Source organism: Miniopterus schreibersii, assembly GCF_964146895.1.
Source record: "Miniopterus schreibersii genome assembly, chromosome: 4".
Classification (NCBI taxonomy): Eukaryota; Metazoa; Chordata; class Mammalia; order Chiroptera; family Miniopteridae; genus Miniopterus; species Miniopterus schreibersii.
Genome location: NC_138105.1, coordinates 12622726 through 12638016, shown reverse-complemented (window position 1 = coordinate 12638016; position 15291 = coordinate 12622726). Strand labels below are relative to the sequence as shown.

General features: G+C 43.4%; 1 protein-coding gene across 1 annotated transcript; it reads right to left on the bottom strand.

Annotated features, from left to right (window-relative positions):
* Window positions 1-2434: 2434 nt before the first annotated feature.
* On the bottom strand, window positions 2435-11419 carry SPINK1 (serine peptidase inhibitor Kazal type 1). Its single transcript, XM_081134019.1, has 4 exons — window positions 11237-11419; window positions 10481-10512; window positions 6395-6501; window positions 2435-2559 (listed from the first exon to the last, which is right to left on the bottom strand). The coding sequence occupies exons 1-4, from the start codon at window positions 11289-11291 to the stop codon at window positions 2514-2516; spliced, it is 240 nt and encodes a 79-aa protein (XP_080990145.1). The 5' UTR covers window positions 11292-11419; the 3' UTR covers window positions 2435-2513.
* Between the last annotated feature and the right edge of the window lie 3872 nt (window positions 11420-15291).

Genomic DNA, 15291 nt, shown 5'->3' with positions numbered 1-15291 from the left:
AGTCCACGAATATGATGAATTGTTACCAGAAGAAGCAGAGCTCCTGCTCCCAGGGAAATGTTCACGCACCACGAGACCTTTTTAGTGAGCTTGAAGGTCAAGGAGATGAGTAGTAACCGTAACAATAACAATAATAATAGCTAATACTTCCTGAGTGATTGCTGTATGGCAGGAACTGTTCTTATTAACCTCATATTAGATATAAGGAAACTGAGAATTTGAGAAATTCTCTGACTTTCTACCTTAGAGGAAAAGGCACCTCTCAGCCAAGCTGTCACCATAAGGACGTTGGGAAAATTATTTTCCTTCTCTACAGTTTCTGGTGACCCGGATGAGACCCACTAGGACACCCCGCTTGCTCCAGAGCCTGCAGACAGGATCCAGGGAAAACTGGCAGATGCTGGCAAAGAGGAAGAATTCTTACCAAAGTCAGCTCTCCCATCGCTCTCTCTGTCTGTGGTGCCTGGTTGAGACAGGAAGGTCAAATTTCACTTTGTTCCTTTCCAAGTTCAGATTGTCAGGCAAAAAAAAAAAAAAAAAAAGGAATTAGATCTTTGAATTGTGGCTTGTGTATTTGCTTTCAGTCACCCATTGGTTGTAGATCCATTCTCCCCCCGGGAAAGCTATGTCTTCTTGCTTGTCCTCTCTCGTGTCCTGAGGACTTGACTTGGCAGCAGTCAGGTTGGAGGCCCCCCAGATATGGCCGGGCAGAAATACGAGTTGCCTCAGTTTATTTTTTAACAGGTCAGAGAGAGAGCAGAGCATTAGAGGCAGACAATCTGCACGTATGCATCACCTCTGCCTATCGCCTCCAAACCTTTTGTCTCAAGATCTGTGAAATGGTCCAGTTAGACTTGATTATTTCTAGCACTCAGTGATTCACATTCTGTTACCTCTGGCAAAGTTCCTTAATGTGCCCTTCAGGTGTCCTCTAGCATCACGGACAAGATGCTGGAAGCCATCTTGCACCCACACGGTCTGGTAGCAGGTTATCCCGGGGCTGTTCCGTGCCCGGTTGGCCGAGACACTTGGCAGACCACAGCATCCTCTAGTGGTCGGATTCAAACCTTAAGACACGTGTATTCTGGGTATCACAAGAAATTCGCCTAAACTTGAGCGTTGGTCTTTTGCAGGCGTGGGACAGATTTTGATTGGCTATTTCTGGTTGGATGGGTGACTCTTCCCCACTGTATATCGGGGAGCCTGATGCATCTCAGGCCCTTTCAGCCCTCTGTCCATTTCTCCATTCCAGGCTCAGTTCTCTACTTGAGCTCAGGAGTTTAAGTTGCTTTTCCTTTTCAATAATTACCGACACTTTCCTCTCTTGAAGGTAGTTCTTTATTTCTACCTTGCTGTTTCTGAGTATAAATACATATTTTAATATGAGGATCTTACCTAATGCTCGGACAGAAGAAATAGACAACGAACAATCCACCGGAGGTGACTGCACTCGAGATGAAGCATTAGGCTTGGAGTCAGCCCTGGCTCCAAAGCCTAGCTCTGCCCTCTTATGTGCTGCTAATATTAGCCATGTTATTTAACTTTTCTGTTTACTCACAAGATAAAGTTAACCTTTCAGGGCTATTGTGGCTGACATGAGAAACAAAGTGAACCACACAGAGTCCTCACCACCCGTTCATCTGGCCTGTAGCTCCTTTCTTGCCTGATGGTTTGGTGGCAAAGGAGACCATTCCTCAAATAATTCAGAATCAGGCTTTTGGTCCCCTTCTGGTTAGCTCAGCACAAAGCCCTCAGGCCCTATGAAGCACATCTCTGAGTCAAGCTCTATGAAGCCCTCCATCCAGACCTCAGGTACCAGCGAAAGTGGGGAGCTCAGTAGCACTGCTACTCACCCCACTCACTAAGGGGGAGTTACCCCTGCTGAGGATGACGTATGGCTGAATGCAGAGGCTGTTCCACAGCAGAGTTGAGAAAATGTAGCTTTTCTGGTTTCTCCAATGATTCAGAGCCTCTTTGAGAAAATCGTGTCTCACCTGAAATCTATACTCTGAGATAGAAGGAAAATATTGGCTATTTTTTTTCCTACCAGATAGCTCTTTGAAATCTTACATACATGTAGCTAGGCCAATGCCAGGCGCAACAGATGCTCAATTAAATCCCAAAGAAACCTAAAGGAATGATTTCAGTAGTGAAAGGTGATGGCTAACATGTTTCCGGACTAGTTTTCCAACTGTTTCTGAAAATGCTAGTCTAATCCTAAATGTATTGCTGATCAACTGTGTCCTGTCACTTAATATCAGCAGTCACATTTCCTGAGACAGAGTCCTCAGAATGTGGGGAAGATGGGGAAGGGAAAAGTATCGCGAAGGAAACCCTGTCTGAAATTACAGGATTGCTGGATTTCATAAACTTGGCTCTTTGTCCCCACTATAATTGAACATGTCTCTGAGAATAAAGCATATGGGAGCCACAGGAAATATTTAGATGCATTTTATTTAACAATCAGGCAGTGGGCATCATGGTGACCTCACAGGATTTCAGAACCTGGGTTCTCAGCAAGGCCCCTGTTTTTTAATGAGGACAGGAGTCTTGCGGTTCCTGTAGAAGACATTGAAAAAAAATTAGCTTAAACTTTGCTGACATAAAAAATGACTATGGGAGAAAACCAACGAAAAAAGTTTAGCTTTATTCAAAATAGAGAGGTGTTTTTAAAGACTTGAGGTTTGAGATTTATCCCCATTTCTCTTTCTTTCATCCACCTATTCATTAATTCACCAAGTACTGATTGAGAACTATTACATACACTAGGGATATAACAGAAAGAAAAAGTATGTGTCCTTACAGATCAGGTGGGAATCACAGTGGAACCTCTGAAATTAACCTCAAATCCATTGTTGCTTCTTTTGCTCCTGATGTCATTGTCCCAACCACTGAGTCTCCAGGTTGGTGCCTGGGCGACTGCAAGGCCTTCCAACTGATTGAGCTTTCCCCTTAGAATTCTTGGGATTCATGTTCCTGAGACCTCACAAAGGAAGCCATCTCTCTCCCATCTGATACCTGCCAGCTCGAAGCACCCTCCCCTCCAATAAAAAATTTTCTGTCCTCCTTTCCCAAACCAGTTTCTCTTCTCTAAGCCAAATATTTCTAAATCCTTTCATTGTTCCTTGTGAGATTAGTTCCAGATCTCTCATTTTTCTATCCATTCTTTCCTTGAATATACTGGGTTATAAAAATTATTTTACTTCTCTATTGCTTGAGGACATCTGACTCATATATATATATATGTTTAAATATCATTTTACTGATTTCAGAGAGAGGAAGGGAGAGGGAGAGAGAGAGAAACATCAATGATGAGAGAGAGTCATTGATCTGCCGCCTCCTGCACGACCCTTACTGAGGATCGAGCCCGAAACCCCGGCCATGAGCCCTGATGGGGAATTGAGCTGCAATCTCCTGGATCACAAGTCAATGCTCAACTTCTGAGCCACACTGGCCAGGCTCATATATCTTTATGCCTGTATTTATCTAGACCTTGCTGATTCTTCATTTTAGGAGTTTTTTTATGCTTTCTTGTTCAATAATTATTATTTTTTTAATATATCTTTATTGATTTCAGAGAAAGGAAAGAAGAGGGAGAGAGAGATAGAAACAGCAATGATGAGAGTCATTGATCGAGCCCACAACCCGGGCATGTGCCCTGACAGGGAATTGAACCCCGATCGCCTCGATCCCAGGTTGACGCTCAACTGCTGAGCCACGGCTGGCCGGGCTCCATAATTCTTAACCACTCATAATGCTTATTTCTGACGTAGCATATACAAGCACAAACATCTAAACAGAGCACTCAAGTCCCTCCTTTTCTTGAGCTGTGCTGTCCAGTATAGTAGACACTATCCACATGTAGCTATTTGAATGTAAATCAGTTAAAGCTAATTGATATTAAAATTCAGTTTCTCCGTTGTATTAGCTGCATTTTAAGTGCCAGAGGCGTGGCTCGGGGCTTCCATATTGGACGGCACAGAGAGCACGTCCGTCGTTGCAGAAGGCTCTGCTGGAGATGCTGAAAAGAACTTGCCAGTACAAAGTCCCGAAGATGCAGAAGAAATAGGAAACGGCCCTTACTGAATATATCTGCCAAGCACATAACTATCAAGGAGACAGAAGCCCTCGTTTGTCTACCCATCACAAAACCCGATAACTAGGGGTTAAGTTATTAAGGATACAGTGCACTTGCTGGGTGCTTTTAATGGGCAATAGAGAGAAAGGCAATGTGGTGCATTTGAGAAGATGTTGCCTTTGAGTAATTTTCTCTGTAGACCTGTTTTCTTATCTGAAAAATACTGGAGAAGTTACATTTTCTGGCAATCAAATGTTCCTCCCATATTTACTTTTTTTTTTTTTTTTTTTTAAGAACAGAGAGAAAGCAGGACTGGTACATTGTGAAGGCTGAGGGAACAGGGCGGGTGTCCCGGCTCTGCGCTCATGTTTCCCAATATGTTTCACTCTAAACATTGAGCCTCTCGGTCTTAGCACTTGGAAATTTCCCAGGTGTCCAAGGCTGTTCTATTGCTTTCTCCTTCCCTTGGATGGAAATATGATATTTGACCTTAATGTCAACAACATAGGTCATGAGAAAATTAACAAGTGGTTTCAAGTCCCTCTTACAAGCCTTTTTTAAAAAAATGGATTTGTATTGATTTTCGAAAGAGAGGAGAGAGAGAAACATGGATAGGAGAGAGAAATATCAATCAGTTACCTCCCGTATGCACCCTGACCAGGGATTGAACCGCAACCTGGGTACGTGCCCTGACCTTTTGGTGCATGGGACAACACTCAACCAACTGAGCCGCACCAGCCGGGGCCTCTTGCAACTCTTTAAAGTGGAAATAAACTTTAGGATATTAGACCTTTCTCCCTGATGACCTATTTCCACAATCCTTGTTAAACACTGAGACTTTTCTAAAATGATTTAAAGTAGACCAAGAAGAGAGATCACGTTAGAGGGAATTTATACCATGGAATTGTGAAAATGTAGTCATTTGAGCCTAAATCAAAGTTTTAATACCCAATAAGCTCTATGGTAACTGAGTTTTCTGGGTCAGTTGTGGAATCTCTTGTTCTGATCATTTTACACCTTTATTTGACCTGGAGTACTTTTGTGATGCTACCAAAAGAACATCCTTTTCATGGATCCTTTCTTGACCCTTTTAGTAAGAAGAAATCTCTAGCTTTTCTTCACTCCTGTAACAGTTTGCTCGTAGCTCCTTTGGCGGCATTTGTCACAAGTTGTAAGAAGCTCCCTTACTTGTGCTCAGGACCTATCTCCACTTATTCATAAGCACAAGAAAAGCAGCGACTAGCATGGTGCTTGTGTTCGGTAGCTGAGTAAGGTAGGAAATCCGTGGCAGAGCTATTTCTCTGAGGGCCTGAGTCTGGTTCCCATTACCCACCTCTAATCACTTCAGAAAATGAGCTTCATTGTGGCCGGCTCTCATGCCACAAATAAAAAAGTTACAAAGATATGTTTTGGTCACCTAATCTATATAATTCATACTTGCATATTTCAGGTTTTAGTAAACACAATTATTACTATACCTACAATGATATTTTACCTTTAAGGGCATTTGGGGTGTATAAGCTTTTTAAAAATCCAGACTATCTACAGTTTTGCTATGAAAGCATTGATTTTTTTAATTCATGAGAAAACCATTCAAACATTTTCCCTCCTCTATTCCATTGTCCTTAACATATTTTATGTTGTACTATATTAATTAATTCCAGTCTCTTTTATTTGTTTTTTCCCCTTCTTATTTCTCTCCTTCTTTATGGCATAGAAAAAGTCCCCAAACTTTTCCAAATCCTAGCAGGCAGAATTCATTGGTTTTAATTTTCTGCTCTCTGAGCTCTGTGCTCAGACACCCATTGACCACACTGTTAGCGTTGAGTGTAAGCAAACTGAGAAACAAAGCAGGTTGGATTTTCTTCTGTATCTCACAGATCCTCAGTCTGGTACTTGACGCTGAAGCATGTTTGGAAGAGCAAGGACTAGGTCCCCACTCTGCCACTTACTGCTGGTGATCTCGGGTAAGTTATGTAGACTAACTGAGTCAATTTCGTCATGTGTGTAACGGGCTTAGTGTTATTTACCTCATAGAGCCTTTGTGAATATTAAGTGCCTTGCACAATGCTCAACACAATAACTATTATTTTCTACCAACACACACACACACACCTCTATATAATCATACCAGATATATATTAAGGAGAAAAAAAGGGTTGAAAATTATTTTTGGAAAACTAGATGTCTTGTTTTTCTCGTGGTAAGGTGGATGATATTGCTATATTGATTGGGGCTTCAAGAGATAAGATACATGAAAATTTGAAGACAACTAGCTTAAAATATATTTTAAAAGAAATTTAAGCTTTTACTCACTTATTTTCCATGCATAGAATGCATTCATTAGAATAAGTTTGTCCATCAGTCCCACAGACGGGTTTATAGATCTTGGTACATCCATTCACACTACTGTTACATACAGCCTGCAAGTGGAACGAAACAGAATCAGAGTCCATTCTTTGAATTTATAGCAAAATCTCCCAAATGGTTTTTGCCACCCTGGAGTTGCTCGGCATAAAGATGGAAGCACAATTGTGATTGCGAGAGGGATATGAGTGTTCCGAGAGAAAGAATGAAAGATTTGGGACAGAGAAGAACAAGACGGCGAAGTAGGTAACAGCTGCACATGCCACCTCCCGCAACCACATCAAAATCACAACTAAAACACAGAACCACCGTCACTCAGAGCCTCCTGAGATCTGGCTGAGCAGAAGCCCCACAAACAGGGACCTGAAGCAGCACCAAGACTGGGAGGAGGGGCGGAGACGCGGGCGGATCCGGGCTGGATCCCGGAGACGCGGCCCTGGGTGTAAACCCGGGAGGGAATCTCGGCGGTGGGGGTTTCCTGGAGGAGGGAGGGGTCCCAGCCCCACAGCAGGCCCCCAGCCCAGGGCTCCAGGGCCAGGAAGAGACATCCCCACAACTCCGGGCTGTGAAACCAGCGGGGACTGTGGCTGAGGGTCGCGGAGGCTGCGGGAGCCCCAGCAGCTCCTCTAAAGGGCCCGGCGCGGACTCACTCGGACGCTCCCTCTGACCCGGCGCCGGGCAGCAGGAAAGGACCCGGGACACTCGGGGGGAACTAACCTGCCTGAGATCCGGGCGAGAGGCGGAGGGCGGCTTCCTCCCGGGCAGAAGGGCTGGCGGAGGCCATGGCTCCTGTGGCGAGTCCTCCCCGCACAGCCGGCAGGCAGGCGCCATATTTGAGTCGCCAGCACCTGACTCACCTTTGGCCCCGCCCCGTGATTCCCGGAGGCCCCGCCCCTCCCCACCTGCAGCTCATCCGGGCCATTTCCAGGGGCCTTTCTGTGCAAGTGGCCTCTCAAGCCTCATGCTCAGGACTTTCCTAAAATCTCTCAAACAAGCAGCAGCGGGCCCCATACGGCTTGATAAGCGGCCCCAGGCCTGGCACTAGCGGCAGCTGCATTGGCTCACAGCTTGGCCTCTCCTGGGCACCTCCAAGCCCAGCACAAGGAGCAGCCAACTAGAGTTTGCTGTGTAGCTCATGCTGGGTGGCCCTGGGCAAGGCACTGGCACAGGCTGACTTTGCACCTCCCGGGAGGCCCAGAGACAGTGCACCTGGTGGTCAGACTGGACCACGCTGGATTACAGCCCTACCACATCCACGAGTGACACACTCAAGGGGCGCACTTGGTGAACCAAAGCCCCACTGAAGTGAATCCTGCTCCATAGGGGTGTCCCCAGCACAGCAGCTCTTTGTCTGTAGTTGCAGCTGGTCCTCACAGCTGATTGGCCTGGGGGTCAGTTCCTCCCAGGGACGCCAACAGCAACCAAGGCTCAACTACAACAGGACAGTGCACACAGCCCACACAGGGGAGCACCTAGAAGGCCCAGCTCAGGGGACTGGGGAGGCTGAGCCCACTGGACCTACAGGACACCTACTACACAAAGCCACTCTACACATTCCAGGAGACATAGCAGCTCTACCTAATACATAGAAACAAACACCTGGAAGCAGCCAAAATGTGGAGGGAAAGAAACATGTCACAAAGGAAAGAACAGAAGAAATGTCTAGAAGAGGAACTAAATGAAATAAATCCAAGCAAGCTAACAGATACAGAATTCAGAATAATGGCTATAAGGATGCTCAAGGATATTAGTAAGAGTATGATGAAAATAATTGAGAAAATTGATGACATAATAAAGTATCAATTTGAAATGAAGGCTACACAAACTGAAATGAAGAATAATTTACAGGGAATCAACAGTAGAGTAGAGGATGCTGAGAATCAAATCAGCAATTTGGAACATGAGGAAACAAAAAACACCCAACCAGAAGAACAAAAAGAAAAAAGAATCCACAAATATGAAGATAGCATAAGGAGCCTCTGGGAAAACTTCAAAAGGCCCGACATTCGTATTATTGGGGTGCCAGAAGGAGAGGAAAGAGACCAAGAAATTGAAAACCTATTTGAAAAAATAATGACAGAAAACTTCCCCTACCTGGGGAAAGAAATTGACTTAGAAGTCCAGGAAGCACAGAGGGTCCCAAACAAGAGGAACCCAAAGAGGCCCACAGCAAGACACATCATAATGAAAATGCCAAAGGTTAAAGACAAAGAGAGAATCTTAAAAGCAGCAAGAGAAAAGCAGTTAATTACATACAAGGGAGCACCCATACGACTGTCAGCTGATTTCTCAACAGAAACTTTGCAGGCTAGAAGGGAATGGCAAGAAATATTCAAAGTGATGAAAAACATAGAACTACAACCAAGATTACTCTACCCAGCAAAGCTATCATTTAGAATTGAAGGTCAGATAAAGAGCTTCTCAGACAAGGAAAAGCTAAATGAGTTCATCATTTAGGGTCTTCTTTAACAAGAAGCTAATGAACAAAAGAATCTGATGAACTAAATAGATCCAGAGATATTGATGCATGTAGCAATCATATTTCAGAGGGAAGAGGGAAGGGGGATGGAGGGTGGGAAGAGATTAACCGAAGAAGTTATATGCATATATGCATAACCTATGGACACAGACAATGATGGGGTTAAGGCCTGGGGAGGGAGTGGGAGTGAGGTGGAGGGGGTCAATTGGGGGGGGGGGGAAATGGGACACCTGTAATACTTTCAACAATAAAGATAAATTAAAAAAAAAAAGAATGAAAGATTTTAAGTCAGAAAGCCTGGTTTTAGGTAATGCCTATGCTGTTTACAAGTTGCCTGACATTGGTAAGTATCCTGGTGTCTCAAGACCTCAGTTACTTTATCTGAAAATGGGAATAAAATCATCTATTCACAATGGTTGTATGAAATTTTAATAAGGTGAGTGAGATAATGTCCAAGTTTATGATCACTGCAGGTGCTAGTTCCCCTCAGGCCAGCCACACCTTGGAGCACAGTCCTCCTTGCACGCTGTAGTCCATTCTCTTAGTCACTTGGGGACACTGGGTGCCTTCCACCCCTGGAGTCTTTGCACAGCCTATTTCCTCTATGTCAATAAGAACTAGTAATTATTAAGTGACTATTACAGGCCAGAGACTGTCCCGAATGCTTTTTATTTATTATCCTATTTAAAACTCACAACTATTCTATGAACTTTTTATTATACTCTCCTTCTGCTGAAGACAATGAGGCACAAAGAGATTAAATCACTTGTGGCCACACAGCTATTAATTCCTGGATCCAGGATTCAAATCCAGTCAGTGTAGGTCCTGAACCCTATCTCTTAGCTATTTTACTCTACTGCTTCTCACCAGTTATATTTTGCTGACACTCATTTATCTTTCGTGGCTCAAAATAAATCTCACTTCCTTAGGGGTACTTTCCCTGATCACCCTAAGCTAGGTTCCCAAAAGTACCAGAACTTCTTTATGATACTTATCACAGATGGAATAATATATTCACTATGTGCTTTTGGTTTGTCATCTGCCTCCCCTCTACATATAAATGTAATGAAAAGGGGGGCATTTCTTCCTTTAGATATAGACATGGAATATTTTTAGATATTTGAATATATAATTTTTTCATAGAGGAAGAACCTAGTTTATGATGTTCCTCTGATCATTGTTAAGTAGAGCTGCGTCTTGGTGACTTGGAGAACTTTAAGCCAACATGGAAGCATATGAGGAGGAAGAACTATTTGGAGTGAAGTTAAGAAGGCTCCCACCCCCAATTCTTGTCCTTCCAGATACCCCTGGTATATATAATAACCTCTTCCCAGCAGGCATTATGTGACTACATCGAAATTGCCTGTGTATCACTGAATTTGTCCTTCAACATGAGCCCCTGTGGGGGAACTGCTGTTAGTATCTGCATTAAGAGGTTGAGCCTTGCTAGCATTCATTTGTCTTGACTTTAGGCTAAACTGAAAGGTGTCCACTAGACTGTGATTGAAACCAACAGTTCTGTCCTGAGAAATAAGAGATTACAAAATTGTCTTTACCTTTGTTCCTGGAACATCAGCTTTAGCGTTACCTAGAAAACATAAATCAGACCTGTGAAATTGGGTCCTGAATGGGAGAAGCTAGACCTGTTTCGCTCAGAATTCTCTGCTTCTGTTTAAGACCATGACCTCTCTGCCAGCCTCTTCCATTCCCCACCCCTTCTTACTGCTGTTTTCTCTGAAGGACGTCTCATTGGTGTCCACTCACTCCCTACCTGTTGAAACCTCAAAAAATTAAGCAAAAATGTGATTGTGACCAAAGCATCTCAATTTGGTATTTCCAAAAAGTTGACCCATGGCCTTGAAAATAGAAATGATGTGTTTACTGCCTGAAATGTATCAGGCACTGAACAGATATCTTCTGAATGCTCACTGACATCCCCACAGCCAGTTACTTAGACCTTCGATCTCACCACCAGTGATATAGGAAATATAAGTATCTTCATCTCAGTTTACCCATGGAGTTTATATAGCTGGCTGTCAAACACAACCAGCAGTAACCAGGCCTTCTGATGTAAAACTAACTTTTGCAATTATCTTTAAGTTTCCTTTCATAAGCAATGTTAAAAAATTGTTTTCTTTCTTTTATATTAAAATTCCTCTTTCTAGAATGCTCATCCATTGATCTTACTTCATCTCACTGGGACCAAAAGTTTTGTTGAAGACTAGATCCTAAGTCTAGAAGATAATGCGCCCAGTAAAGCAACAGATCCAAAGGTTTTATTCAAATCAGAAAAAATATGCAAAGGCACCTACCAGATAAACTCAACAGGGCCAAGGCACTGAGAAGAAAGATCGCCACTATCTTCATGGCTGAAGTTTTGTGTTCAGAACTCAGCTGAAAACCGCACTGAACTTACCAGTTCTCTTCAGAACCCTTGGACAGGAAGGGTTATATAGGCAGGATGGCAACCCAGGCTCCACCTGCTGCCCTGTGTCACGGGTCTCCGGGGTTATTCATTGACTTCGCAGCGCAGCCTGGCCTCCAGGGTTGGGTGACGTCACCTGTGTAAGAAAGCAGAAAGGCATGCCATGGCCTGAAAGGTGCAAGGCCAACATCCCGTCAGGACAAGAGCTCTGCTAGTTCGTTAGTTGGCTCTCTCCCTAGCCTCCTCTGTGATTTGGGGAAGCCTTTCCTTTCCTCAGCCCCCGTTTTCTCTTCTGTTAGGTGAACTCAAAGGTCCCTTGTACTCTGTAGTTCTGGATATCTGAACTGGTGTGGGTATTTTTTTAAAAAGCCCTCTCTCCATTCTTTCTTGCTTTTCTTCAGCTTTCCCCTTTTTGACTGTTTCTCTATTTTTCTGTCACCCATTCACAAAGCCTCAAGTAGCCGACAGAGGGGCAGGTTAGAGACAAGGAGGACTCACTTCCTTGAGGGGTGTGTGTGAGTGTGTGTGTGTGTATGTGTGTGTGTGTGCGTGCTTACTTGCCAGAGACGCTTACTAGCTCTATGATATTGGAGATGTAGCATACTTTTGCTGTGTCTCAATTTATTCATCTGAGTACTGAAATAATAACAGCACCTAACTCAAAGTGTTGATCTTTCATTCAGAAATATGTACTGTGTCTACTACATGTCATTGGGAAACAATTCCCTACTCTCTCTCATGTTTTGCATGCCTTGTGACTAGAGGCACTGCCTGCCTGTGTTTCAGCCCATCTTCTCAAGAGTGTTTGTATAACGAATGGCCTTGGAGAGAGGAATAGTTCCCCTCTGGAATGAAGGGGAGGTTTGTTTATGTTTAGTGTAATAAAGATACTCTCTCCCCCCAGGGCAAAGCTTAGGTAGGGATAGTGCCCTTTTAAAAAGATTTGAGATTTTTTTAAAACTAGACATCCTACTCTTGCCACACACTGCACTTTCTGTCCGGGTACCATTGGGTCCTCTTCACATCACCCTGGGAACCTGAAACAAATGCTGACACTCTGACTGTGGCCGTTGAATAATTAAGTCTCTTGTCTCTGACCCAGGAGTTCGTGTCTTCTGCCAGCATCCATTTAACCGTGGCAGGCTAACTTGTTAGCTTTCAAGTAGGGTAAAATCTCAGACGCTTCCAGATCTTCATATACATCAAGAGCTGTACTCATCTCTGAGGACATATCAGTGACTAGAAATGATAGTCTCTACCCTCGTGGAGCTTCTATCGAATTTTAGATGGGAGAGACAGGCAATAAAAAAAATACATAATTATAAAGTATGTCAGATTATGATAAATATCATGGAGAAGATGGACAGAGAGGATAAGTGTGCCTGAGGATCTGGGAGAGTGTCGTTATAGATTGGTCAGAGATGGCCTTGCTGATCAGGTGACTCTGAACTGAGACGTGAAGGAAGTGAGATGTGTAAACCATGTGACTATCCAAGAACAAGCCATCCAGACAGAAAGAAATAATAGCAAGTGCAAAGGCTCAGAGACAGAAACTTGCTTGAGATGTTGGAGAAATATCCAGGATGACTATCTGCAGCAATGTGATGGAGAGAACAGGCGGTAAGATAAAGGAAGCAGTGGGGCACTCGGTAATAAAGGGCCTTTGTTTTTTGACCAAAGGGAAAGCCTCTGGAGAGCGTGGCAGAGGGATGACATCTGATGTTTGTTCTAAAAGGTCACTTTATCTGTTCTATGAGGATAAACCAGGAGGCAAGTACAGCAGCAGGCAATCCAGCTGCTAGGCTATTGTAATGGTCCAACCAAGAGATGATGGTGACTGTAGGACAAGGTCGGTTTTGCAGCTTAGGCGAATTAATACCTATGAAGCTTTTATAACAGTCTCTAGCGCATGGTAAACACTCAGAAATAGTATCCATCAATATTATCTTGATTGTTGTTATTTTTTCAGTATTTCTAATGCTGTTCCGCCTAAACAGAAGGCTCCTCTTTAGGCTTACACGTGAATACAGTCTTCCTAAGTCTTTAAGGCCCAGTGTGAATGTCGTTTCCTGCTGGAAAACTTCTTCAGCCCATTCTGGGCTTCTGTGGCATTTTGAGCATGCTTGAGTATAACATATAACACACTGTTGAAACCGTTTGTGTCTATGACTAGTTCTCCCACCTTCCATTGATGCTTCAACCTTCACGTTCTAGCTTCTTCCTTTACTATTGCTAGTGATCTAGTTCTTGTTTAGGTCACCAATGCAGGTTGATTCAGTCCTTTGAGATCCTCTCAGAGCATGTGGCTTCTAATCCTTCACACTGGATATCACCTCTTTCCTTGGGTTTCATGACTGCACATTCCCCTACATCTCCATACCTCCTCCATCCTCGTATCCTCTCCATTCTCTCCATTGGTTCTTCTTACTCTAATGTGTAAAGACTTGGAGTCTCTGAAATATTGGCCCTGGGTCCTAGATCTCTCCTCTGACCCTCAGACCTGATATTAAGTGCCTTCGTGATGATCTGGACATCCTATAGGCACTTCAAAATTAATATGTCCTATATTGCTGTTTTGATCATTCACAACAAAAAAATTGTTTTCAGTCCACCCCATTGCTTCTCTTTCTTCCAAATGGTTGGTCAACCCCAAACCCAAATGTTCTCCTCAGTGCCTCCCTTGGCCTTACCATGCACCATCTTCTGCACTTAATTTGTTACCAAGTTCTGTTCTTGAATCTGTGTCCAAGATCACCTTAATTTTGGACACTTCTCACCTTACGCTGCCATCTCTAAGATGATATCTGTGCCCCTTTGGCTTTCTGAAATTTCCTTCAAATTGTCTCCTAACAGCTTCTACGATTATTTCTTCCTCAAAGCTGCTATCCATAGGACAGCCCAATGATCTTTAGAGAATGCACATGTGATCGGTGCATTTCCAGCCTCCCTTTGCTCAGAATCCTCAGGGAGGATTTAGGCTCTTCGTGATTTGGCTCCTTTCTTCCTCTCTCACTTTATCCCCTCTCGTTTCCTTCTGTTCAGTCTGTTGAGCTACATTGGTCCTTTCTCTATTCCCTCTTTTTTTTTTTTTAATTTATCTTTATTGTTGAAAGTATTACAGATGTCCCCCTTTTCCCACCACTGGCCCCTTCCACCCCGCCCCAGGCCTTCCCCACACTCTTGTCTGTGTCCATGGGTCGTGCATATATGCATCTAAGTTCTTTGGTTCATGTCTCCCCCTCCCACCCACCCCCGCCTTCCCTCTGAGATCCGTCAGTCTGTTCCATGCTTCTATGTCAGTTAACAGGGGACAAAGAGCTTCTAGCTTTTAACCCTCAAACTCAGGCTAAATGTAGTTTCCTCATGGAGCTGCTTTTCCGAGTCCTCCCTTGCTCTCTTGTGCATCCAGGTTAGGCCTTGCTGTGATATGATTTTATGGTACCCCGCAAAGCACTTCAATTTCATGCTATGGCTGTTTGTATGATTATTATTACATAGTGTATTTTCACCTCTATGGAACAAATATGGTTGTTTTGTTTACTGCAGTGCCTAGCAAAGTACCCAGAAAATAGTAGCTTCTAAATAAATATTTGTTGAAAACATGAATTAAGTAAATATATCTATACATTCATGTATATGTATATAGTGACTATAATTACTATATATATGTGTGTGTGTGTATATATATATAGTCATTTTCTTAAAGGCCCAGATTTATGCCTTGTTCATTTCTGTATCTCCGGTGTCTGCTGTAGAACAGTCGTCCACTGGTTCATTCAGTCTTATTTATTCCATTATTGTTACAATACAGATATTCATTGAGTTCCTACTGTTTAAAAGCTCTAGCCTGAGCGTTAGGGAAATAGAGTTGATTTCTGCCCTCATAGAGTTTAGGCTAATCATTGATATACACTGGTTAGATGAGTCAAGCTTTTTCTTTTC